The sequence below is a fragment of the Schistocerca cancellata genome, chromosome 4 (genome assembly GCF_023864275.1).
Source record: "Schistocerca cancellata isolate TAMUIC-IGC-003103 chromosome 4, iqSchCanc2.1, whole genome shotgun sequence".
NCBI classification, from domain to species: domain Eukaryota; kingdom Metazoa; phylum Arthropoda; class Insecta; order Orthoptera; family Acrididae; genus Schistocerca; species Schistocerca cancellata.
In genome coordinates, this window is record NC_064629.1 from 405,659,795 (window position 1) to 405,685,023 (window position 25,229).

Below are 25,229 nucleotides of genomic sequence, written 5' to 3' on the forward strand. Positions count from 1 at the left end.
TTTCTATTTGGCATTGATAGCACTGTACAGGCATTTGAGAAGGGCAGGAAAGGATCAATCCTATCATTCTCAGAAGATCAACGTGCTTCACTGTTCAAGTCAACTGATTGTGAAACTATATGTGGTGGAATGAGGAGGCTCTTCTAGGTGAAGGTAAAATTTAAATTCCCCCACACACTCAGCTATTCTGGTGGATCTTATTGCCAGGAATGAGTCGCTCGATGAGTTGCGAGAGCATATGAAAAGTATATGAAGTACATGTCATCCAGTTGTACTAATGAATAAATATTTTTGTCTGTTAGTTTTTATAATTTTGGCAGGACAGATGCCACAACATCTAATGGAACACTTTTAGAAACTATACAAGAGTTACCAACAAATCAAACTGTTAGGTGGGAAGACAGGGGAAAAAAGAAGGAACAGGAAGAAATTAAGAATGAAGAAGAGTGTATATAAATAATGTAGACATCACACCCCCTTAAAGCAAAAATTACTGGAGTAGTTGATGCATCTGCCAGAGAAGGATAGAAATTTGTTGTAATTAATACTTGAGGAATTTAGTACTGTTTAAAATTTGATGCAATATGAGATTCCCACCAGTTATGCTAGGCTGATCAGTCAAAAGGCATACAGAATTCCAAATTATTTGCAACCTGTGGCTGGAGAGAGCATAAGAGGATCTAAAGATACCTGTTGAATTGTGAAATGCATCTGCATTATTCCAACAGTTTACAGATTTATTGCCGAGGGCACTGAAATCCATGTACTTAGTGTATTTAGATGACATTAATGTGCTCTCCATTTCCCTAGAGGAACTTGCACAATGACTAAGAGATCTACTTTCATGTATACAAAATACAAATCACAGCCTGAAATTGAGGGAATGAAAATCTGCAGAATCACCAGTTAATTATTTGGGTCATGTAATTTTAGGTGATGGCGTTCAACCTAATCCATGGTTAATCAATGCAGTAAAAGATTTCTCTTCTCCTCATAATGTAGAAGTGTAATAGTCCTTTCTTCATTAAGCAAATTATTACTGACATTTTGTGCCAGAATACACCACTACTGCCAAACCTCCTACCATACTGTTAAAGAAGGGAGTAATATTTACATGGACCCCTGAGGGTGAAACAGCGGTGCTAAAATTAAAAGAAATTCTAACATAATCACCTGTTTTGTCATACCCCGATTGTGGGAAACCATTCATTCTCTCATGTGATGCCAGAAATTTCATCATTCTGTGTGTTCTTAGCCAAGTACATGGGGCATTTGAATGACCCATTGGGTATGTGTCTAGGCAATTAAATCAAGCCAAACTCCACAATAGTTCTAGTGTATGGAGTGCATTATTTTAAGCATTTTAAGTGACAAAGAATTGTAAATACCCAGATGTATATTTTATAACAAACATCCAAGCAGTATAAAGAAGGTGAAAACACAGTCTGTTTTCAAACAAAAACTACAATATCATCTGGTCTCAGCCTGCCGTTACAGTGTAAATGAGTTCTTTGATGGAAGAAGAACAATGTAAAGGAGTTCTTAGATACAAGTATACAAAATTCTTAAGTAAGAGATTCTTCTGCAGATTCCATATAAATAATGTGTAGATGTTGTGCTTGCCACTGCATGTATGCACAAGTGTATATATTTTTCTTAACTGTGTCTGATACTTTTTTCTGTAGCTATGTGTGAATGTTATTTATGTGGGGTCAACCCTAAATCTCTTTTGCAAATGCCTGAAAAATTGTGTATATCTATGTTCTTTTATGTAAATACCAAATACTTTGTAACACATCCAGTGTATCCTGACGTATTGAATATCACTAACAAAAGTGATCAAAGGATAAAAAATAAACAAACAAATAAATCATAATTTACATGTTTTTATAATTTACCTTGTATGGGCCTCCTGTTCAGAGTGGAGTTTCAGAATAGCCAAGCATAAGCTTACACTTGGTGCATGCTCGTAATTAAATTCTTCTCTCACTGTGGAATTGTAATCTTCTTCTACAGACAATTTCCATGGAAAATCTGCCACTGATTCTGCCCTAAGTGAAGAGCTGAAAGTACCATCTTCAGAGCTTCCAGCTTCAGTTTTCTCAAAAGCATCCTGACACTGAGCATAACAGGCATCACATACCCTTACTGATACTTTTCCATATCCTTCAACCTGGCAATGTAAATAAAACTCAGTGAAGGCACACATATTCCACAGAACAGTATAAAACACTTATTATGTTGCTTATTGCCAAATGTTTTGAAACATAAATAAAAATTATATCACATCATGCGAGCCAAGTCAAATGTAAAATTTAGTTATGAAAACTACTACAAATAGTCACTGTTATTGATGATTTCTTCGATTATAATGCACAATGTGGAAAACTTTGCAATGTGATACGTTTGGCTTTTTACATGCAATGCTGTCTGCAAACTTGGTTCAGTATAAGCCTACAATTTCATGTCACACTCATTTTTCAGTATCTGGCGTGAAGAAAAATTTAATGCCCAGTCAATGACAAAGTCATTAGAAACAGAGCATAAGCTCAGGCATCCCTTCAATGTGAGTTCAGTGTTCTTAACCACTACACCACCTCACTTGGTTTCTTCCCCTGGAGAAGCACACATACAAATATATAAGTTCTTTTAATTTAACTACACAAGCAAAATTTCAGAGATGAAAGTGCAGAAAAAATTAATATTCTCATATTTCACTTGCCAGATAGTGTAGGGGTGACTGCGAATCCAAATAGAATATTTTATACAAGATATCTACCTCAGCAGGAAGATATATGAAATAGACAACCCAAATGGGATGATAATTTTGAAAATAATTTGCATCCAATAAAAGCATCAATTAAAAGGAAGCAACTGTAGTTACATTGAACTCTTCTGACATTTCACTATTTGTGTGTGTGTGTGTGTGTGTGTGTGTGTGTGTGTGTGAGAGAGAGAGAGAGAGAGAGAGAGAGAGAGAGAGAGAGAGAGAGAGAGCGCTGCACATTTACTGCAAGTAAAGCAAACTTGCATCATTTAAAATTTCTGGGCTAACAGGACATGGTTGATGTATCAAACTTGCTCCTAATCAACCCTGGCTTGTTTGCCTGGAAGTTTTAAGTTATATCAGTACCAGCCATAATATCTTACATTGTATGATGACAGAAAACTTGCTTACCCTCATTTTTCTGGAAGAACAAGTTGCACACACAACACGTCCACAGCGTCTGCAGTGGTGACGACGATTGAACATTGAGAATGTTACTGAATGACAAGACATGCACTGGATGACCTGTTGGGGCAAAAAAATTGTACAACTGTTACTTCTGGAGGATCAAATATCAGGAATACAGGGCTACTACAAATCATTTATTTATTTTCAAGATTTTATATTTTCCAAAGCATTATATATGCAAATATGATTGATGAATGAGTAGAACTGTAACACACCAAGTTTGCATTATGCACACCAGTTAGCATTACAAATGAAGTGTCTTACATTTTGTGAGTTGGAATATGTGAAATGATTACCTGTTACAACAGTGCATCATGCATTCAGAAGGCAATATGGAAAAGAACAGCCGTTCAGAAGGCAATATGCAAAAGAATAAGCATGTAAACAGAGCATTGTGCATTGAAATCAACAATTTAGGGACACAGGTTACCTTAAAAAATGGTTCAAATGGCTCTGAGCACTATGGGACTTAACTACTGAGGTCATCAGTCCCCTAGAACTTAGAACTACTTAAACCTAACTAACCTAAGGACGTCACACACATCCATGCCCGAGGCAGGATTCGAACCTGCGACCGTAGCGGTCACGCGGTTCCAAACTGACGCGCTTAGAACCGCACGGCCACACAGGCCGGCACAGGTTACCTTAGTAAAAAGAAAAGTACTGGTCAATCAAGTGTGCCACATGCAACTGTGGAGACAGTGAGGGAAAGTTCATACATGGTCCTAAAAGATCAAATGGTCCCCACAAGCCATAAACTTGGAATACCACAGCAAACTGTGTCGAAGATTTTGCGACAGCAGTTTCATTTCAAACTGGATCACCTGCAGCTCGTGCAACAATTAAGACTTGAAGATTATAGCTGGTGCCTTCAATTGTGCATCACAATGCAGAAAGCACCTGAGGAAGAACATTTTGCCTCCAAACTGATATTCAGCAATGAAGCAAACTTCCATTTATCTGCAAAGGTTGATCAGTAGTGTAGGGCACTGAAAACACTCACGAAATTGTGGCACACAAATGAGATTCACTGAAGGTTAATATTTTCTTCCCCATATCACAGACAAAACTGTATGAGCCGTTTTTCTTCTGTGAAAAGACTGTGATGGGTACCTCTTATCTCGATATGCTGCAGCTGTGGTTGTTTCCACAACTGACTGCTGATTCGGAGAATTGAATCTTCTAACAAGATGGAGCACACCTTCATTGAAACACTGATGTTCATTGATAGCTAGATGACTAATTTCTACATTGCTGGATTGGATGTACTGTTGGAGATAATGTGGATCTATTGCTTTGGACCCCAGATCTCCTGACATAACACCTTGTGACGTTTTCCTTTGGGTTTATACTAAGGACCGTGTTACATACACCCACTGCTAAGAACACTGGAACAGCAGAGATGATGCGTCAGTACTGCTGTAATGACCACTGAGAGGTCATTGCTACTAAGGTATGGAATGAACTTCATTATTGCTTGAACATGTGTTATGTGACTCACAGAATATTTTTAGAGTGCAAAGTGCAAACTTATTGAGATTATGATTCTCTTCATGCAACAGTCATATTTGTATGTGTAATACTTCGGAAAATATAGAGCTTAGAAAATGGATGAATCATTTATAGTAGCCCTGTACAAAGCTGTAGCATTCATAATACCTAAGAGGGGCTCCAACAGCATGTCACAGGTGGGGTACTTAAACACATGTGTAATCAGAAAAATTGTGGAAAAACCTCAGAATTGGTATAGAGAAAACATATAATTAGAGATATTGGTTAGAATTGACACTAAAACCAAACAAAAATAAAAGTAAGACCTATCCAACAGCCTTCAGCCGATTAATACCCATATAAATCAGCCCAACCATCTGTGCACTTCATATAAATAAAAAATTATGTAAATAACTGTTAGCAAGTACTTGCCTCAAGAAGAAATGTCAGCACTGCTGATATACACATATAAAAGTATATACATTATCACAGATTACAGAACCATACTTCCTTCCATGGGGTATAGAGAACGATACATTGGGGAATGTTAAAAAGGAAGGACAGGTCTCTCAGATCCCAGGATGAGAGGGAACTGCCTATTGTGAGGAGATGTGAAGGTAAATATTAAATGTGTGGGAGTGGGGTGCCAGAGAGAGTTCTCTGGTAGACTTGACTTCTTTGAGGATGTTCATTTTCAAGCTGGTATGAATGACCATGAGGCAGTCATAGCAACACTGGTTACTTTAGTATCCCCACCAGTGGATATTGAGATGGCTGCAGATGAAGAGGCACACATATTGCAGTGAAAAAGTGCAGAATGCTGCCACAGAGGGTATGCATGAGGTGATGCATGGACACAGCCACTGACCGAGGAGCTTACCAGCTGTGGCTGCAGGCCTGGCCTGGCAGCTCTTATGTGGACATCAACTACCTTGGACCTGGCCTTCGCTTACACCATGCTCTTTTTGTGTGTGTTTAATTACTCTGTCACTCACTTTGGTCATGTCATGTATACTATGTGCTCTTCTCTACACAGTGTTTGCACACTCTGTTCTCTCCATAGACTGACTCATACATCAACTTTCATTCCCTTTTCTATGGTTCAGCTACCTGGCTTGTAGTCAAACCACTGTCAGCTAGTGTGGTAATATTTTGTGCCAGAAGTGACGGTATCATGGCACTGTCACACCTATGTAGATACAAAAGCAGCAACATAGGACGTACTTGTATGTGTTATGCTTTTCTTTTTTGTATCGTTAAACTGTGGCCACTGTGGACCTGGCATTTTTGCAATGCTGGCACGAGCAGTTGCGCCTCCAGGAGCACCATCAAATGCTGCAGGAGGTGCAGATGCAGGAAATTTTCAAACTAAATGCTGAATGGCTCAATACACACTCAATTCCAGTGATGAGCCAGGTGTCTGCAGAGAAGCATTATTCTCCCCTGCTCCCGATGCCATTTGCCAGCTTTGATGAGTCTACAGAAAGGTGGGCAAATTATCTGCACTGGTTTCTGCTGCACTGGCAGGTAAGGTGTATCATCGAACCTGTTGATAAGGCTGCCTTGTTATTGTCCAGCAGTGTGGAATAACATACACTTACAACAAAGAGCAAACCATCCAACAATCAGCAGATGGCATAGTTATACATGCATGGCAAATTGTTCATGGGGTCCCTTGGGTGAGCCAGGTGCTCTTGCCTTCCACAGAGTTGCCATATGTTGACGCCATTGATGATTTGAGTGCAGTAACATCATGGTGCTTTCTACTTTTGCTCCCATTGGGCTCAATGGGATCGAGTCCTTCACAGTGTCACAATCCCTGTTCACAGAATTTTTTGGACTCTTGACGTCACTCACCTTCCACACCCATTTCCATTCGACAGGCAAGTCAGAGGTCCTGTCCTGACTATCATTTGGTGCATATTCCAAGGGCTTACCTGCCTGTGGATGCCATGCATCAGGTATGCTGCAAGGTAAGCTATTTGCCAAAGGTCTGTGACAGTCAGTGAGCCTCTGGATGGTTGTTGGGGTCCCTGGTGTTTTCCCTCAACTCAGAGGCTGTCTCTGGTGACTCACAATCATCATCCTAGCATATTCTGCTTACACAGATAATGGATGGGTGATCAATTGAGTTTCTGGTAGACATGGGAGCAGGGTTGGGCCTAATTAACTTAGATCTGTGCACGCTCTTTGGTTGCAATGGCTGCTATGTCAAGTTTTGTCTTACAGTAAGCAGTTGTTCCATTGAGGGGGCAATTTCCCATTTATGCATATTATAAAAATGTGGAACATTATCACACATCAAATTGTACAATGTACACCTGCAGTTGCAGTTGGATGCCACTTCTTGGAATTTTTTAAAGCTCAATACCTCATTTGGGTTCTACCAGTTTCATCACTTGCCTTTTTTCTAATTTTGCCTGCATTAATGAATGATATTTGGAGCAGTTCATCCAGGACAATCCCTGTTGTATATACTACCTTGATGACATTTGGACAATGGGCTCCTCGCAAGAGGAGCATTTATGAAACTTGCTGTCTGGTGAACGGCGTACATTGCAAGCTAGATACATAGTTTTCTCACCAAACGTGCATTTTTCAGGACATGTACTTAGCAAAGATGGCCTTGTCCCTATGGGTGAGCACATCAAAACCATCAACAACCTGCCAACATGCAAAAACCTAAAGGAGCTCCAGTGATTTGAGGGCAATATTTCTGATTGTATGAAGTTCATTCTCAAGGCTGTGCACATCCGCCATTCTCTTAACTGGCTTTGCCGCAAGGATACCAAATTCAAGTGGTCTGCTGACTGTCAACAGACTTTTCAGTCCCTCAAGTAGTGTTCATGCTATGTTCTCTGTTTGTCTTCCCTTATGCCAGGTAAAACATTAATCCTGGCCACCAACACATACCAGTATGTCAGTGGTGCAGTTCTGTCACATAGGAACCCAAATGGCACTGAACAGTCCTTAACATAGACATCAAAGATGCTTTCTGTGACACAACATAACTACACACAGGTGGGATAGGAGACACTAGTTATCATTTTCAGCATTATAATCTCTCTCTCTCTCTCTCTCTCTCTCTCTCTCTCTCTCTCTCTCTCTCTCTCTCTTGTATGGAGCAAAGTGAGCAAAGCCCATACTCATTACTGAATTCAAGCCCTCGGCTTCCTTATTTGTTTCTTGCTCTAAGCTGCCAATCAGACTGCCCACATGTTGCAGAGGTGGACTGCTTTTTCAGTAATTATTGCTATGAGATTCATTACCACTCCATCCCCCAACATGCTAAGGGAGATGCGCTATCACAGTTGCCAGCAGGACATGACCCAGAATTTGATTGACAGGAGGCCCTAGTTTTTGCATTGGATGATACCTTGCAGCAAACATTGCTACATTTTCCTTTGATAGTGCATGAGGTCACGGCTGCCATGGCTGCTGACCAGCTTTTTCAGAAAATCATTTCAGCAATCCACACGGTATGGCCCATGCACACTTGTTTGGGAACAGATTTGGTGTGGTACAAATTTTTTCTACAATGCGATTGGCTCAACATTATCCAGGGGTTTCTCATGCTGACCACCGAAAAGCAAATCTGTCAGGTGATCATCCCTCAGCACTGTGTCCTTGCAAACTCAAGTTGCTGCTCAAGTTGCACTGGGGTATATCCCATACAAAGGCTTTGGCACAGCATCATATCTACTGGCTACCATCTGACTGTGATATTGATATTCTTGTGTGGGTTTGTGCAGCCTGTGCAGAGAACCAGGATGTATCTCTGTGTCAGTTTTCCCCTCGGCCAGGTCCGGAGTACCATTCATTAAGAAAGGGCGCACTTTTTTGAGAAGCATGTAGTTATTGGCAGTCAATGCATTCTCAAATTTCCTGTATGTGGCCAAATTGTCCTCAAAGACACCAACACCAACTATTAACGTGTTGTCACTCACTTTTGCTATTGAGAACTCTCCCCAGATTCTCATCTCTGATAATGGCTGGCAGTTTGTGTCATAGTAATTTACAGATTTTTGTGTTAATATTGGTATCCAGTATCTGACTAATGTCCTGTTTCACCAAGCTTGTAACTCTGAAGTGGAGTGGTTCATGCAAATACTTAAAATTCAAATGAAGAGATCTATGTCTGCCTCCTCGAGTGACCATGTACTGTCAAGTTTTTTTGTCACAGAATGGGCAATGCCATTTAATGGGTGGAGTCCAGCAAAATGTTTGCATGGCTGCCAGCTGTGGGGTCCTTTGGATCTGTTGCACACTGGCTTCCAGGTCTTGGGTTGGGCCACAAAGGTCAGCATTCATTTGTGGTGGATGTCAGTCAGGATAAACTGAACCGCCATTCCAATCAGTTGCATCCATGACATGTTGGACCCTCGGTGCCACCGTCTCCAAGCAATAGGCCCGGCCCGGCAGTTCTCATGCAGACATAAACTAAATCGGACCTGCCTTTCAACTTGTGCTGTGCTCTGTTTTCCATGTGCTTAGTACTACTTCACTCACACTGGTCACACTGTGTTTGCTCCATGCTCATCTCTACACAGTGTTTGGACTCACTGCTCCACTGTAGATTGACTTGCACTTTGAGTTTCATTCCCTGTCCCCAAGTTCAGCTACTGGGCTTGTAGTCGAGCCATTGTCAGTCAGTTTAGTACTATTTTGCACTGAAAGTGACAGTATCAAGGTGTTTTCATGCCTGTGTAGATATGAAAATTACTAAAGTAGAAAGGGCAGCTAAAACAAGTACAAAGATTTATATGTCCAGTAATTAGATAATGAGGCACTCATGATGCATCTCAAAGAGGACCTCAAAACTAATTCATGATAGGAGCATGTATAAGAATTGTGGCTCAAGTTTAAAGGAATAGTGGACCAAGCACTGGCTAGATATATACCTACAGCCCAATTAAAATTACCTGACAGCTGATGTCTGTTACTTGCCACTGCCAAGCAATACATCAGCTGTTGGTTACTGGTCAGTTAAAGATGATACACAAACATTGTGCGTCACTTCGCAAATGCTGTTAATGTGTAACGGGGAGCGATGCCAGAACCGGCCACCACAAGGTACGACAGAAATGTGAGATGCTCTGTCGACAGCTGATTTTAAGCGACCAATGACTGAACTGTGGCAGACGGTGCATTTTGTAGCCATGATTTAAATTAATATTTTAACCAAAGCAGAACCTTGTGATGTGCAATGTATCCAAGAAAATGGCACAGTCACCAATCTGTGCCAGAACCAACATCACAATTGCTTTGTTCTTGGTGATTAAAGCTACCAGCAAACTCAAGACAGAAAAATTTCAGTTTCAGTGATAAAAGCAAATGTAGTTTCCCACTGTTATTGGTTAGCTGAAACTAGTCTCACAGTGGCCACACAAGCTGCTATGTTACCACCTGATGAGCAGTCCTGGCTGGCACTTGGTTGCAGATTACAGGTGACACAAGCAGATTCCAAATAAAAACAGAATGATAGGAAGAAAAACACAAGCAAATAAAAAAAGTCAATATGATGTTGAAAATATAGTGGCAAAGTATTAAAAATTTAAAATATACAATTAAACCAATTAACTGAATCAAAATAATAATTAAATTCTTAAGATTAGACTTATAAATCACAAAATTTTATTGCATTCAATGAGATTTGAACATATGACCTTCAACAAGTCAGGTTTAAATGCTAACCACTGTAGTATGCCACCACAGTGTGTTGTTATGATTTTTATGACTTTGATGACCCAGTCACAATGATGATTTGCAGCCTCCAAAAATTTGGCTTCATGCAATGTTATGTGAAGCTTTCTAAAGTAAGCTGATCTCTGTGATAATAATAAATGTAGATATGGTGCTAAATTGCATCTTGTGTGGAAGGATACAGTACTGTTTGGTTGATGCTGTGTTTGAAAAGTGTATGTTTTGTTAACATATTGTGTGTGTGTGTGTGTGTGTGTGTGTGTGTGTGTGTGTGTGTTGTTTTTGGTGTGGTTATCATGTGTGATGAAATATGAAATAAAAGGCCCAGAACCAGGATTCAGGATCTAAATCCATCAAGAAAGACAGTTGCACAATGGAGCAGAAGTGAAGACCAATTGTTGTGGCAGCTTAGCAATGGCGAATGGTTCAGGAGTGAGGGTGAGTGCTCTGATTGGATGAAACAGGCTCCAACATGAGAAGTGACAACCATCAAGAGATTTTAATTGGACTATAGAGGAACAGTTCACAATGGTAGAGACCCTACATGGTAAAGAGTCATAGTAAAAAATCTCCTAAGGAAACACCAACTTCTGCATAATGTGTATAAAACAAAGCATAGGATTATAGAGAGATGCTGAATGAAACACTTATGCCTGTCAGGAGTGCACTGCGTGAAGCTTTCAAAGACTACCATAGCAGAATCTTATCAAAAGATCTCTCGCAAAACAAAAAGAAATGAATATCTGGAATTTAATCAACCCCATGTACTTTCTGGTAAGTACGCTCATAACGTTGACTTGCAAAATTATGAACATCATGGCACATTTAGTTATTTTATTCATAATAATATGGACTGATTTGGGGTTGGGTTGTTGTGGGGGAGGAGACCAGACAGCAAGGTCATCGGTGTCATTGGATTACGGAAGGACAGGGAAGGAAGTCGGCCATGCCATTTCAAAGGAACCATCCCGGCATTTGCCTGGAGCGATGTAGGGAAATCACAGAAAACCTAAATCAGGATGGCCGGACGTGGGTTGAACCGTCGTCCTCCCAAATGCGAGTCCAGTGTGCTAACCACTGCGCCACCTCGCTCGGTGGGACTGATTTGAGAAACTATTTTATTGCAAAATATGTTCTGTTGATAGTGTTCTACAGCTTTGATAAAATTTAAGAAAGGACATAATTTAACATAATAAGCTGCTGTTTAAGTTACTCCTTAATGTGCGACCAGTTCTGATTGAAGAGCATTATACGGATTATACGGTACCTGTTGTACAAAGGTTATATGTGCAGAAAAATTTCAGGCCAAAAGGGTATTTCAAAACTGTGAGAACTGGCAACATTTTTGGAAGTATGTTGTACTGTTGGAACCATTACTGACAACAACAACTGAAAGAAGTTTGATCTGTTGTTACTGTTCTAAGCTGATTTTCAGCAGTCACTTGCATACTCTCCCTCTCACAGCACAGAATGAATGTAAAATAAAATTTCTGGAACCTGTAAAATTCCTCTGTAAGAAGCAACATGGGTTTCAAAAACAATGACCATGTGAAACTCAGATTGCTCTACATAAGTGTGTGTGGGGGAGGGGGGGGGGGGGTCATATGCATGTGTGCTTGGAGCTTACGGGCACTCAACACTGAGGTCATCAGCACTCTTCATACACTACATCCAGAAAGCAATAGATACAGTCGTCCAGGTAGATGTCATGTTCCTTGACTTCCAGAAGGTATTCAATACAGTTCTGCACTGCAACCTAATGGACAAAATATGAAAATACAAAATATCAGACCATTTGTGCAACTGGACTGAAGAGTTTCTAGCAAACAGAACACTGCAGGTCATTCTCAATGGAGAGAACTCTTCAGATGTAAAAGTAAACTTTTGGCATGCCCAACAGGACCATTACTTTTCACAATATATATAAATGACCTAGTAGATAACATCAGAAGTTTTGTGTGGCTTTTTTGCAGATGATACTGTTGTATTACTGATGAGTTTCAACACTACAAAATTGTAACGAAATGCAGAAAGACCTGCAGAGCACTGCTTGGTGCAGGCAATTGACCCTCAACATAAACAAACATGTGCTGGGAGTACATAGACAGAAAGATTCTTTATTGTATGATTTCATAATTGCAGAACTATCACTGGAAGCAGTTACTCCCATAAAATAGCTACAAGTACATGTATAGAGCAATTTCAAGTGGGACAAGTACATACTATTAATCATGAGTAAGGCAGATGCCAGACTGAGATTCACTGGAAGAATCCTCAGGAAATGTAGTCCATCAACAGAGGAAGTAGTTTACAAAACACTCGTTTGAACAATACTTGAATATTGCTCATAAGACTGGGATCCACATCAGACATGTTTGATATAGGAAACAGAGAAGATCCAAACAAGAGTAGTGCATTTCATTACAGGTTCTTTTACAAAGCATGATAGGATAATGGAGATGCTCAGCCAACTCCAGTGGGAGACATTGCAAGAGAGGTATTCTGCATCACAGTGAAGTCTACTGTTAACATTCCAAGGGTGTACATTCTTTAACATATATATAACAAGACCACATCACCATATTTGGGATGTGTAAAGATTTACACCAAGACCTTCTCCATAGCTGAATGGTTAATATCACTGCCTGTGGTATAGAAGGTCCCAGGTTTGATTCCTGCCACTTCCTCAGACTTTTTTCTGAGGTATGGAAGTCAGGAACAGGGCCCACTCAGCCTTCTGAGGCCAAATGAGGAGCTACTTGAATAAAGAAGCAGTGGTACTATCAGGAGTCACTTACTAACAGTAACAACTGGAAGGATTAGCGACATGATGATCAGATGGCCCACTTTCAAAGACTGCTCTTCATTCTGTCTTGTAGGCAGCAGTTGGTCAGTCAGAACAGGCCTAAGGCCTAATCCATGAGTGGTGTTTATGTTTAGTTATGTTACACCAAATAGTTAGCTTGAAACAGAATCTTATTTTATTCACAACAGAACTGCAACTGCTAGTCATAAATATTTACCATTTTTCCTGAAACACTGAGAATTAAAAAATTACTATGAAATGAATATTTGGTTTCAAGAAATAATACCTCATCATCTGGAACCCATTCACTTTTCTTTGGCACTCTGTCAGGCACCACAAACTCTTCACTCTGGCTGGAGATGGAAGCCAATGAAACCAGTAATCTGTCCTCTACAGGAACACCTAGTGTGTTAAGTCTAGCAGCGTTTCCAACTCTTGTGTCAAGTGCTTTTGAGGCATACCTGCGACAATAGAAATTAAAATACTATTAAAACATGAATTCAACTAGGCTGCAGTCTTTTTGATAAATATGTTATACATTTATATTAAAAAATGAAAGATCACATAAATTTTGTAAAACACATTATTCATAACTTTCATCTTTTATATAAAATCTGTTGTAATTATAATTTTGACTGTGTTTTTGTGACACATGATTAGTGTGAAGAAATATCAATAAATATTTGACAGTGACAGACAGTTGTTGCTCCAGTCACCATAAACAGCATAGCAAATAGTGGTTTTTCCTGAACTACAACATTAAACATTGCAATGTGATGCGTTCCAAATATCTGGAATAAATATTCTGACAAAATTTAGTTGCTCTGTGGTTTACATTCCATCTTATGATGTAAGTTCTCATATAACTGGTTGGGATAACAGATTCTTATGTTGAAAGTCAGGGTATATAAGTTCCAATATTGCTACAGCTTCTAAAGTATTGTAAACATATTCCATAGTTCCAGTTGATAAGGATTTTATTTTTATCAGGTGTCGTAATCAATCTAACGTTTTCACTGCAGTACAAATTTCAGTGGTACATAGTGTTGAGGACTGACAGATTTTCCTATTCTCATCTATGAAGATTGCTTCCCTCGCTCCTTTATATCTTAATGTTGAAGAATTGGAAATTTTATGCAAAAAGGTGGGAATTTAAGGAGATGGGACCTGGATAAACTGAAAGAACCAGAGGTTGTACAGAGTTTCAGGGAGAGCATAAGGGAACAATTGGCAGGAATGGGGGAAAGAAATACAATAGAAGAAAATGGGTAGCTTTGAGGGATGAAGTAGTGAAGGCAGCAGAGGATCAAGTAGGTAAAAAGACGAGGGCTAGTAGAAATCCTTGGGTAACAGAAGAAATATTGAATTTAATTGATGAAAGGAGAAAATATAAAAATGCAGTAAATGAAGCAGGCAAAAAGGAATACAAACGTCTCAAAAATGAGATCGACAGGAAGTGCAAAATGGCTAAGCAGGGATGGCTAGAGGACAAATGTAAGGAAGTAGAGGCTTATCTCACTAGGGGTAAGATAGATACTGCGTACAGGAAAATTAAAGAGACCTTTGGAGATAAGAGAACCACTTGTATGAATATCAAGAGCTCAGATGGAAACCCAGTTCTAACCAAAGAAGGGAAATCAGAAAGGTGGAAGGAGTATATAGAGGGTCTATACAAGGGCAATGTACTTGAGGACAATATTATGGAAATGGAAGAGGATGTAGATGAAGATGAAATGGGAGATACGATACTGCGTGAAGAGTTTGACAGAGCACTGAAAGACCTGAGTCGAAACAAGGCCCCCGGAGTAGACAACATTCCATTGGAACTACTGACGGCCTTGGGAGAGCCAGTCCTGACAAAACTCTACCATCTGGTGAGCAAGATGTATGAAACAGGCGAAATACCCTCAGACTTCAAGAAGAATATAATAATTCCAATCCCAAAGAAAGCAGGTGTTGACAGATGTGAAAATTACCAAACAATCAGTTTAATAAGCCACAGCTGCAAAATACTAACGCGAATTCTTTACAGACGAATGGAAAAACTAGTAGAAGCCAACCTCGGGGAAGATCAGTTTGGATTCCGTAGAAATACTGGAACACGTGAGGCAATACTGACCTTACGACTTATCTTAGAAGAAAGATTAAGGAAAGGCAAACCTACGTTTCTAGCATTTGTAGACTTAGAGAAACCTTTTGACAATGTTGACTGGAATACGCTCTTTCAAATTCTGAAGGTGGCAGGGGTAAAATACAGGGAGAGAAAGGCTATTTACAATTTGTACAGAAACCAGATGGCAGTTATAAGAGTCGAGGGACATGAAAGGGAAGCAGTGGTTGGGAAGGGAGTAAGACAGGGTTGTAGCCTCTCCCCGATGTTATTCAATCTGTATATTGAGCAAGCAGTAAAGGAAACAAAAGAAAAATTCGGCGTAGGTGTTAAAATCCATGGAGAAGAAATAAAAACTTTAAGGTTTGCCGATGACATTGTAATTCTGTCAGAGACAGCAAAGGTCTTGGAAGAGCAGTTGAATGGAATGGATGGTGTCTTGAAGGGACGATATAAGATGAACATCAACAAAAGCAAAACGAGGATAATGGAATGTAGTCGAATTAAATCGGGTGATGTTGAGGGTATTAGATTAGGAAATGAGACACTTAAAGTAGTAAAGGAGTTTTGCTATTTGGGGAGCAAAATAACTGATGATGGACGAAGTAGAGAGGATATAAAATGTAGACTGGCAATGGGAAGGAAAGCGTTTCTGAAGAAAAGAAATTTGTTAACATCGAGTATAGATTTAAGTGTCAGGAAGTCATTTCTGAAAGTATTTGTATGGAGTGTGGCCATGTATGGAAGTGAAACCTGGACGGTAAATAGTTTGGACAAGAAGAGAATAGAAGCTTTCGAAATGTGGTGCTACAGAAGAATGCTGAAGATTAGATGGGTAGATCACACAACTAATGAGGAAGTACTGAATAGGATTGGGGAGAAGAGAAGTTTGTGGCACAACTTGACCAGAAGAAGGGATCGGTTGGTAGGACATGTTCTGAGGCATCAAGGGATCACCAATTTAGTATTGGAGGGCAGCATTGAGGGTAAAAATTGTAGGGGGAGACCAAGAGATGAATACACTAAGCAGATTCAGAAGGATGTAGGTTGCAGTAGGTACTGGGAGGTGAAGAAGCTTGCACAGGATAGAGTAGCATGGAGAGCTGCATCAAACCAGTCTGAGGACTGAAGACCACAACAAAAACAACATGCTAAATATTTTAGTCAGTTTCAAACTAATACCTAAAAAGTTTATAATAAATAATATGTTTGAATTCAGTGTCAAAATGGTGAGAATAAAACATGCTGATCAAGTAAGTGTATGCAGTAATGACAAAAAACTGTATAACATATCCATAAATAATGACTCTGTCATAAATATAACAGATAATTTATAGGAAAAGAGTATCACAGGAAAATTCAATTGAGAAAACACATTAAGAGACAATTGCAGGCCAGTACCTATATGAGAGGTGAAATATGTAGCTCTGTTGACAGACATGTGAAAGTAAATCTGACACACTACCTAGCTTTGAGAACTAACAGTTCCTTTATCAAGCAGGCTAGGTCAGGGAGTGTGGATGGGGGAGGGGGATGAAGGAGGAGGAAAAGGGATACTTTGAACTCTTTGTTTATCCTTCTCCTCATTACAGGTAGGTCACTCTCACACTGTGGTCTGTATGGCCTGCCTTTTCTTTTTAGCCTTATCCAAACTGTCCCTCTCTTCTACTGCTGAAGGTAATTTATAAGGAAGACATGGATGTCCATCCTATTCTCATATATAAGATAGATCACTGGAATGGGTTTATCAAGCAGACACAGCATGAAAGAATTTTTTTGTTCCAAATATTGTAATGGCTTACAACAATCTGTAAAGAGGCTTTTTTTTTTTTTTTTCTTTTAATGTAAGGATAAAGTTGGATACAAAGTTGGAGATGGGAATACATATCTGGCAGCAAAATATTTTGTCATGGAGAAACATTCCTTATTAAACTACTACCCAATGAAATTACTAACAGTACTTAGAAATCTTGAACTCTGTTATCAAAATAACAAATATTATTCACATGAAAAAATTTTTAAAACAGAGCAGTTTGTAGCATTAATAAATAGTTAAATAACAAAAAAGTGGCAAAAATGTGTTCCCTCTCCAACAAGATCAGCAACACAAATAGATAAATCAACAGCCACCAGAATCAATAAATTCTTTATACGAGTAGCTGAAAAAAAGAGAACCAAACATACAGGAGATTCATTAGCTATACTTTAGTAGACACTGTATACATAAGTAAGAGAATTTATAACTAGGAACAGTGCCACTAAAGATATTACAACATTCACTGAATCATTATAATTCATGCCAACATAAAAGTAAAATTCTAAGTGTGAGATCTGGAGCTTAATTCACAGGCTCCTCTTGAGCTATTTATGCAAGAATTTAATTATTCTAGGCATACTGCTGACCATCTGGAAATGTTGCTACTTGTATCAGCTCTTAAATGGAAGTTGAATAAATGATTTGCTAATACGTCATTTTTATTATTGTTGTTGCTGCTATTGTTGTTATTATTATTAAAGGACGATGAAAACACAAGGTAATAATTTAAATACATTCAGTGGATACCTTCGCAACAACTTATCAATTGATGGCTCTGATGCAGGTAATGAAGGTGGAATGGAAGAGAGACCAGGTTTTGCAGCAACCATAGCTCTTTCCAAAGCGCCCAACTGCGTATTCATCAACAACTGCTCTACAATTAAATGAGGGTGTCCAACAAGGCCCCAGAGTGCTGAACACTCTGCTGCAGAAAGTGCTCCCAGCATGTCAGTACTCAAGAGCATCAATTTATACTCATATTCTGTATCCTTAGGTAGGTCACATTCCATCAAGAATTCCAGTACAAACTTCAAACCAACAATGGTTTTCAAATGAGGCAGTACATCTTCACATATGGAAATTGCATGAGATGTCTCTAAAGACTGAAGTAGCTGAAACAATAAAAAGCAGTTTAACACCTTAATACAAGTTGCATTACAATATTTCCTTATAAGTTAAGATCAATACTTTCATTATTAATTTAAATAATGCAAAGTACTGTTAACTGGGAATTCCTCTACATGTTCAGATGCTTAAATTTGAAAGAGTTTCCTTATTCACTTTGCAAAATTTCCATTTTCTTTCTTAGGTGTAGCTATTCTTAGGTGTAGGTATTTTGAAAAGGTGAACACACTGAGTGAGTGTAATGTAGGTAATGATTATGATTTTAATGATGACAACAGAAAGGAGGAATATTTTTTATTATGCGACCAAAATAAAACTTTATTTTGCTGCAACTAATTTTGAATTATTGTCATCATCTGGCACACTTAAATGTAATATACTTTAAGAGAATACAATTTTCTGAAGGAAATGTCACATACTGGATGGTTTTAATTATACTTTCAATATTTAACATGGTCTAACACGGAAACTAATTACCGTATGCATACCAAACTCGATAGCATTAATGTCAATGACATGGGGAAGAGAGATAATGCAGAATCAATTCAGTTGAAACACTTTTAATGTGCTGCTATGGTACATCATACCATTACATATCGGTACCATTATTGCTACAAAAGGGGCTCAATATGGCACCCATCAGTATTGAGAAGAGTCTGAAAGTACAGGATTGCATTCTGCACAGTAGAATGAAGCATGTTCATATGTATGCTGGCTACCTCTCTTGATATGCTGTGCCCCACAACAAGAAATCACAGGGAGTGAAATCACGTGATTGTACAGGAATAGATTGTCTGATAATTTGATTGTTTCCAAGTGTGTTTCGGAGAAGCAAGTGAACTTTATGAATGATGTGTGGTGGGGCCCCATCTTGCATGAAAACTGTTGATTTCAATGTGTCTCTCTCCTGCACGGCGGGTATGACATGCCAGCAAAGCATATAACAGTAACACTGGCCAGTCACAGTACACATCTTTGGTCCTTGAGTGCAAACCTCTTTAAAAAAGAATGGGCCAATGATGAACGGAACATAGCCATGAAGCCACACCAAATGGTGACACATTCACCAGACAGAGGAACGTGATGCACAGTGACTGGAGGTGAAGATCCCCACACTCGGCAGTTCTGTGTGTTCACCTCACCCATCAGAGAAAAATGAGCTTTGTCTGTCCATAGAATGGTCCAGCGCCAGCCCTCATCAACTTCAATTCTCACAAGAAAGTGGAGAGCGAAGTCAACATGTTCTTGTGCGTCCTGTGGCGCAAGCTGCAGTACAATATGGATCTTGCACGGATACCAATTGAGAATGGTTTGAAGCACCTTCCATAAAGTGAACCACGGGATGTTTAACTGCCATGACACAGCATGCGCATTGCCTGATGATCGGGAATTGCATGCAGCATTATCTGCCATGGCAACAGCAATTTCATAAACCACCTGTGGTGCAACTGGTCATTGGCCTCTTTCCAGAGCAATGACCAGTTCTCCAGTTGATTTGAACTTCTTCATCATGCTCCACACTGCAGGTGGAGAAAGACGACCCTTCCGTAATCCTCTCACTAGGTGATATTCTTGAAGTGCAGCTGCAACATTACTGTTGTTTTGGTTATAGAGCTTCACCAATAATGCCCTGCTCCTTTTGTCTGAGATCATGATGTCATGTCAACAAGCACACAGTGACTGGTCAGGTGTGTGAGACTATGAATCACGATGGCTGATTATGGCACCTGGTGGCCATAGTTGGAACTGGATGGTGGCATTGTGATGCATGGAAATCTTGCACCCCATACTCAGGACATTAATGCTACCAAGTTTGGTACTCGTACAGTAATCAGTTTCCACGTTATAATGTGTTAAGTATGGGAAAGTTTAATTATAATTGCCTGATATAGTGCTATAATCATATTATGTAGTTAAGTACTTACCTTTACAGCCAAAGTAGTACAAAGTCATATGTTCATGATTGCAATTTTTATTAAATATATAGTTCATACTGTGGAAGCTAGTGAGCCTGCAAATACAAGCACAACATACATGGTCCAGTCACATTGATTTTTCCACTCCTATGCTTGATGTCAACATGGCAGGTGGCAGGTGGCAGCACTAGCAGTGGAGTGTATATAAAGCATGTTGGGGGATGCAGAAAACAGAGCAGTCATTGTTGTAATGTGCAAATGGACTGATTTATCTGACACGCAAAAGGGCATGATCACTGGCTTTCGAGACAAGGATGAAAGCATTTCCAAAATGGCTAAGTTTTTAAACTGTCTGCATGCTGTCATGGTTAAAATATATCCTGCATGGCAAAATGGTGCTATCTAAAACTAGTGCCAAAGCAACTGTGGTGCACCAGAGGCTATCGATTACAGGGATGAATTATGGCCATGTAGGTGTGTACAGGTGAATAGACGTGCAACTGCTAAGCATCTGACTGTCCAGATGACCCAAGAGGCTACCAACAGTGTCTCCTTAATGACCATTCAGCAAACATTGCTGCATATGGACCTCCGCAGCAGGCACCATGCTCATGCGCCCATGTTGACTGCTGTTCATTGGTGATGAAGACTGGAATTTGCACTCCAGTATCACAATTTGATGTTCACTGAGTAGTGATAGGTGGCCTTTTCAAATGAATCATGTTTTATGCTTCATCAGACAAATGGCTGTTTGTGTGTATGGCACAGAATGTGTGAAAGCAAACACCCTGCAACCAGGATGGAACATTATGGAGTGTGGAATATTTTTGCGGCATTCCCTGTGTGATCTCATCATTCTGGTAGGCACAATGGACCAAAATAAGTAAGCATTTATCCTTTGGGATCATGTTCAATCCTACATGCAGTTTGTTTGCCTCAGCACGATGGCATCTACCAGCAGGACACTGCAATGTAGTGTACATGCATGGTTCAAAGAATGCCAGGATGAGCTTATCACACTCTCCTGGCCATCAAACTTCACAGATTTAAACCCAATCAAAAATTTGTGGGACCATCTTGATAAATTTGACTCGTTGCACATCATTACGAAATACTGTATTCATGATCCATGGAACTAGTATTAATCTAATCTAATCTAATCTAAGGCTGTTTGTGCCATGGATCCTCAAATGAGAAATCTAGTGAAGTTGGCCATGGCACTTGAGGCAGAATGGCTCCACATCTCAGTCGGTACCTTCCAGAACCTCACTGTCTCTCTTTCTTCGCATGTCACACAGTAAAAGACGGTTATTCAGGCTTCTGACAGGTGGTCACATTAATGTGACCAAACAGTGTACATATGATGGCAAGAGTTTAATGTGAGTAAGTTGATTCAGTGAAAAAGCCATTGCCAAACACACCATGGGTAACAAAATATTGATGACAGGTCTTATTATTGAGTACTTCTTATTGTAACAACAGATAGAAGGGCCACAAAAAAATAATACTCACAAATTCAAGCTGGATACCAACAATCTGTTAACAGAAATACCACCCTGAACCAACTCCCTGCTATGAGAAACAAAAGCCACAATTCCATGCATTTAATTCTGCTCATCAAATATTACAGGGTACAAAGAATAGCATGGGTACAAGAGCACTGACAATGGATGCTCAAAGCATAGAAAAAAGATTCCTTGGCTGACTAATCCAATCACACACTGACAGAAAGGTATGAGTCTATTAAAACCACATGATATATCATGTCTGTTGACCTTACACTGCCCAGTAAGGTGGTGGAGGTATTCCCATTTACAGGACATTTACACAGTTGAAATGGGGTCCCTGATACACTCATTCTCATTGGCAAACAATACAGAAACCTTCTGTCAATTCATGGGCATTGGCTTGTTTGTCCACAAAACTGCACAGGTGACTTCTATTTTCAGCAAAGCAACACACAGCCACATTGCACCCAAACTGTGTAAGAATGGTCAGTGGAACACTCTACAGATATGAGGGTCATGTTATGGCTATGCAGGTCACCTAATCTAATTCCATTGAGCATATTTGGGAAGTCATAGACTGAGAAGTGTCCTCCTTGGTACAAGATCTGATCAATATCCAAGAACTATAGGCACTGGTAGAATGCTCATGCATCAGGCTAGTTTTGCAACACTTTGTATGTCTTGTTTAGACCATTCCACAATACCTCACCATGATTATGAGAGCTAAAGAAAGTGCTGCAGACTACAAGGCAGATGTCAATACATTTGCTCATGAGCATATATTGACATCTACTCCTATCCCAAGACTCTGCATGAGTAGTAAAGCCATTAAAGAGCACCCACTACTCATCAGAGTGTTACCCCTAAAACAGGAAATAGGGTGCAACAGAAAAGGAGACAAACCACACCAAAAAGCAATTAAAATAGAGTAAGAGAGGGATGAAATAGTGTGCTCATCAAAGGGGGTAGGGTCACTGGTTCTCCAGACACAGTATGCAGTGGGAGATGACCCAAACCCAGTTCACCCACCCCTCCCCACCTCAGCCAAATGGCTCAAATGGCTCTGAGCACTATGGGACTTAACTTCTGAGGTCATCAGGCCCCTAGAACTTAAACCTAACTAACCTAAGGACATCACATACACCCATGCCCAAGGCAGGATTCGAACCTGCGACCGTAGCGGTCCCGCGGTTCCAGACTGTAGTGCCTATAACCGCTCGGCCACCCCACCTCAGCCACAAAGATATTTTAAAACCATATACAGGGTGAGTCACTAACTATTGCCACCTAGAATAATTGGAAAAGTGTGATAGTAGCAGAAAAGTTTGTGGGACAAATGTCGCATGGGACAATGGGAGCCATAATATGATGGTTTTTTTGTTGCTAGCTGGTGTCACGTCAGAGATATGAAGGTCAACTTTGTTTTTTTAAAATGGGATGCTATAGTTTGGTACTTATTTTCTGACATTGACTATAAAGAGAAATCTAATGATGTGTAACAGTAAGGTCTTTGAAGGTCAACAAAGGTCACAAAGGTGGCATGAATGTCCATTTACAGAAGGTGCTCGAAGTGATGACCATTGGCATCAATGCAGAGCTGCAATGTTCTTATCATGCATTGAGTGGTATTCCTTATCACTTTGGCACTTATTGAACCACATGCTCTGACAATTCTCTCTCGTACATCATGCAAATAGTAAATATTCAACGAATACGGCGTATCTATCTAGTGTGCCATTGACACGTAAACACCATTCAATGGTTTCACAATACAACACTAATAAGATCAGTAAGACTAGTATTGTCAAATCAAGTGACTGTGAGTGATGTACTCCTTTGAAGAACAAGTTGATATGCTTCTCATTTACGGAGAATGCCAATGAAATTCAGTGAGAGCTAGAGACTTACACACTGAAAGATATCCTCAATATTCTCACCCTACACGTTGTACATTTAAATATGTGTATGATAAATTGAGAACAACTGGATCTTTAACGCATCAGAAACAAACCCAGAAAAGGAAAGTTACTAATGAGGAAACAGATGCTACTCATGCCACTGTGGTTCGAGATCCTTGTTTTAGTTCACATCACATTGCAAGGGAATCTGGCATGAGCCAGAGTAGTGTTGTTTGTGTTCTGCATCACCATAAATATCATCCTTACCATATCAGTCTCCACAAAGAATTAACTGGTACAGATTGTTTGCATCACATTGAATTCTGGCGATTGGCTCAACTTCAGATTCAGAGGGATGACACATTTATTAATTTGATTTTATTTACTGATGAGGCTACATTCATGAACCATATAAATGTTAATTTGCATAATATGCTTTATTGGGCTACTGAAAATCTATGTTGGCTGCGGCAAGTTGCACACCGAAAACTGTGGTCCGTGAATGTATGGTGTGGGATTCTGGAGCACAGAATTATAGGCCACTGTTTCATCGAAGGAAATCTTAATAGTTGGAAGTACACCACATTCCTGCAAGAAAAATTATGTCTGTTACTGGAAGAAATACCTTTAGGAACAAGGAACAGAACATGGTATCAACACGATGGGTGTCTGGCACATTTTTCGCTGATAGCTAGAAATAAGTTGCAGACACAATTCCCAAATCACTGGATTGGATGCGGAGGAGATGTGTCATGACCGGCTCGTTCACCAAACTTAATGTCTTTAGATTTTTTCCTTGTGGGGATTTGTAAAAGACATTATTTATAAAGATGTTCCAACTACACCTGAAGATATGCAAGAGAGAATTGTCAGAGCACGTGCTCCAATAAGTGCTGAGGTGATAAGGATTACCACTCAGTGCATGATAAGAACATTGCAGCACTGCATTGATACCAATGGTCATACTTCGAACACCTTCTGTAAATGGATGTTCATGCCACCTCTGTGACCTTTGTTGACCTTCAAAGATCTTATTGTTACACATCACTGGATTTGTCTCGATAGCCGCTATCAGAAAATAAGTACCACACTATAGCATGCCATTTAAAAAAAAAAACAAAGTTGACCTTCATATCTCTGAACCGACCCCACCTAGCAACAAAAAACCAACGTCATATTATGGCCCACATTGTCCCATGCAACTATTGTCCCGCAAACTTTCCAGCTCCTATCATACTTTCGGAGTTATTCTTGGTGGAAATAGTTAGTGACTCTCCCTGTATATGAAAATAAAAACCATGATCACAGAGAAACAGAGAACCAGTTCAACCAACCATGAATCTGTGAATTGTCCACCAATACTCGAGGCAGAGAATCTGGAAGGCCATGCTTGGCTTGGAGGGCCAGAAGAAGGGAGCATTCCACCAGTGAGCTACTGTCTGTAAGGTTGCACGGTGACAATGTGTAAAATAAGACTATGGGTTAGCCTGGTATGACCAATGCAAAGGTGACATAGTGTAGTGGATTCCTTCTGGGAGGAGTAGATGGAAGAGTGCAATTCAACAGCAGGCTCCCCGATAATGCAGAGTTTATCAGAGGGGGCAGTAGGAAATCAGATATC

General features: G+C 39.8%; 1 protein-coding gene across 1 annotated transcript in view; it reads right to left on the minus strand.

The window, feature by feature from the left end:
• Positions 1 to 25,229, minus strand: part of LOC126183882 (zinc finger FYVE domain-containing protein 26) — a 329,860-nt gene that overhangs the window by 88,390 nt on the left and 216,241 nt on the right. The window contains exons 20-23 of the mRNA XM_049926187.1: positions 17,909 to 18,273; positions 13,522 to 13,696; positions 3,179 to 3,292; positions 1,899 to 2,173 (exon numbers count right to left, since the gene is read on the minus strand). Of these exons, the coding sequence (XP_049782144.1) occupies positions 1,899 to 2,173; positions 3,179 to 3,292; positions 13,522 to 13,696; positions 17,909 to 18,273 (929 nt within the window). The remainder of the gene's footprint in view (positions 1 to 1,898; positions 2,174 to 3,178; positions 3,293 to 13,521; positions 13,697 to 17,908; positions 18,274 to 25,229) is intronic.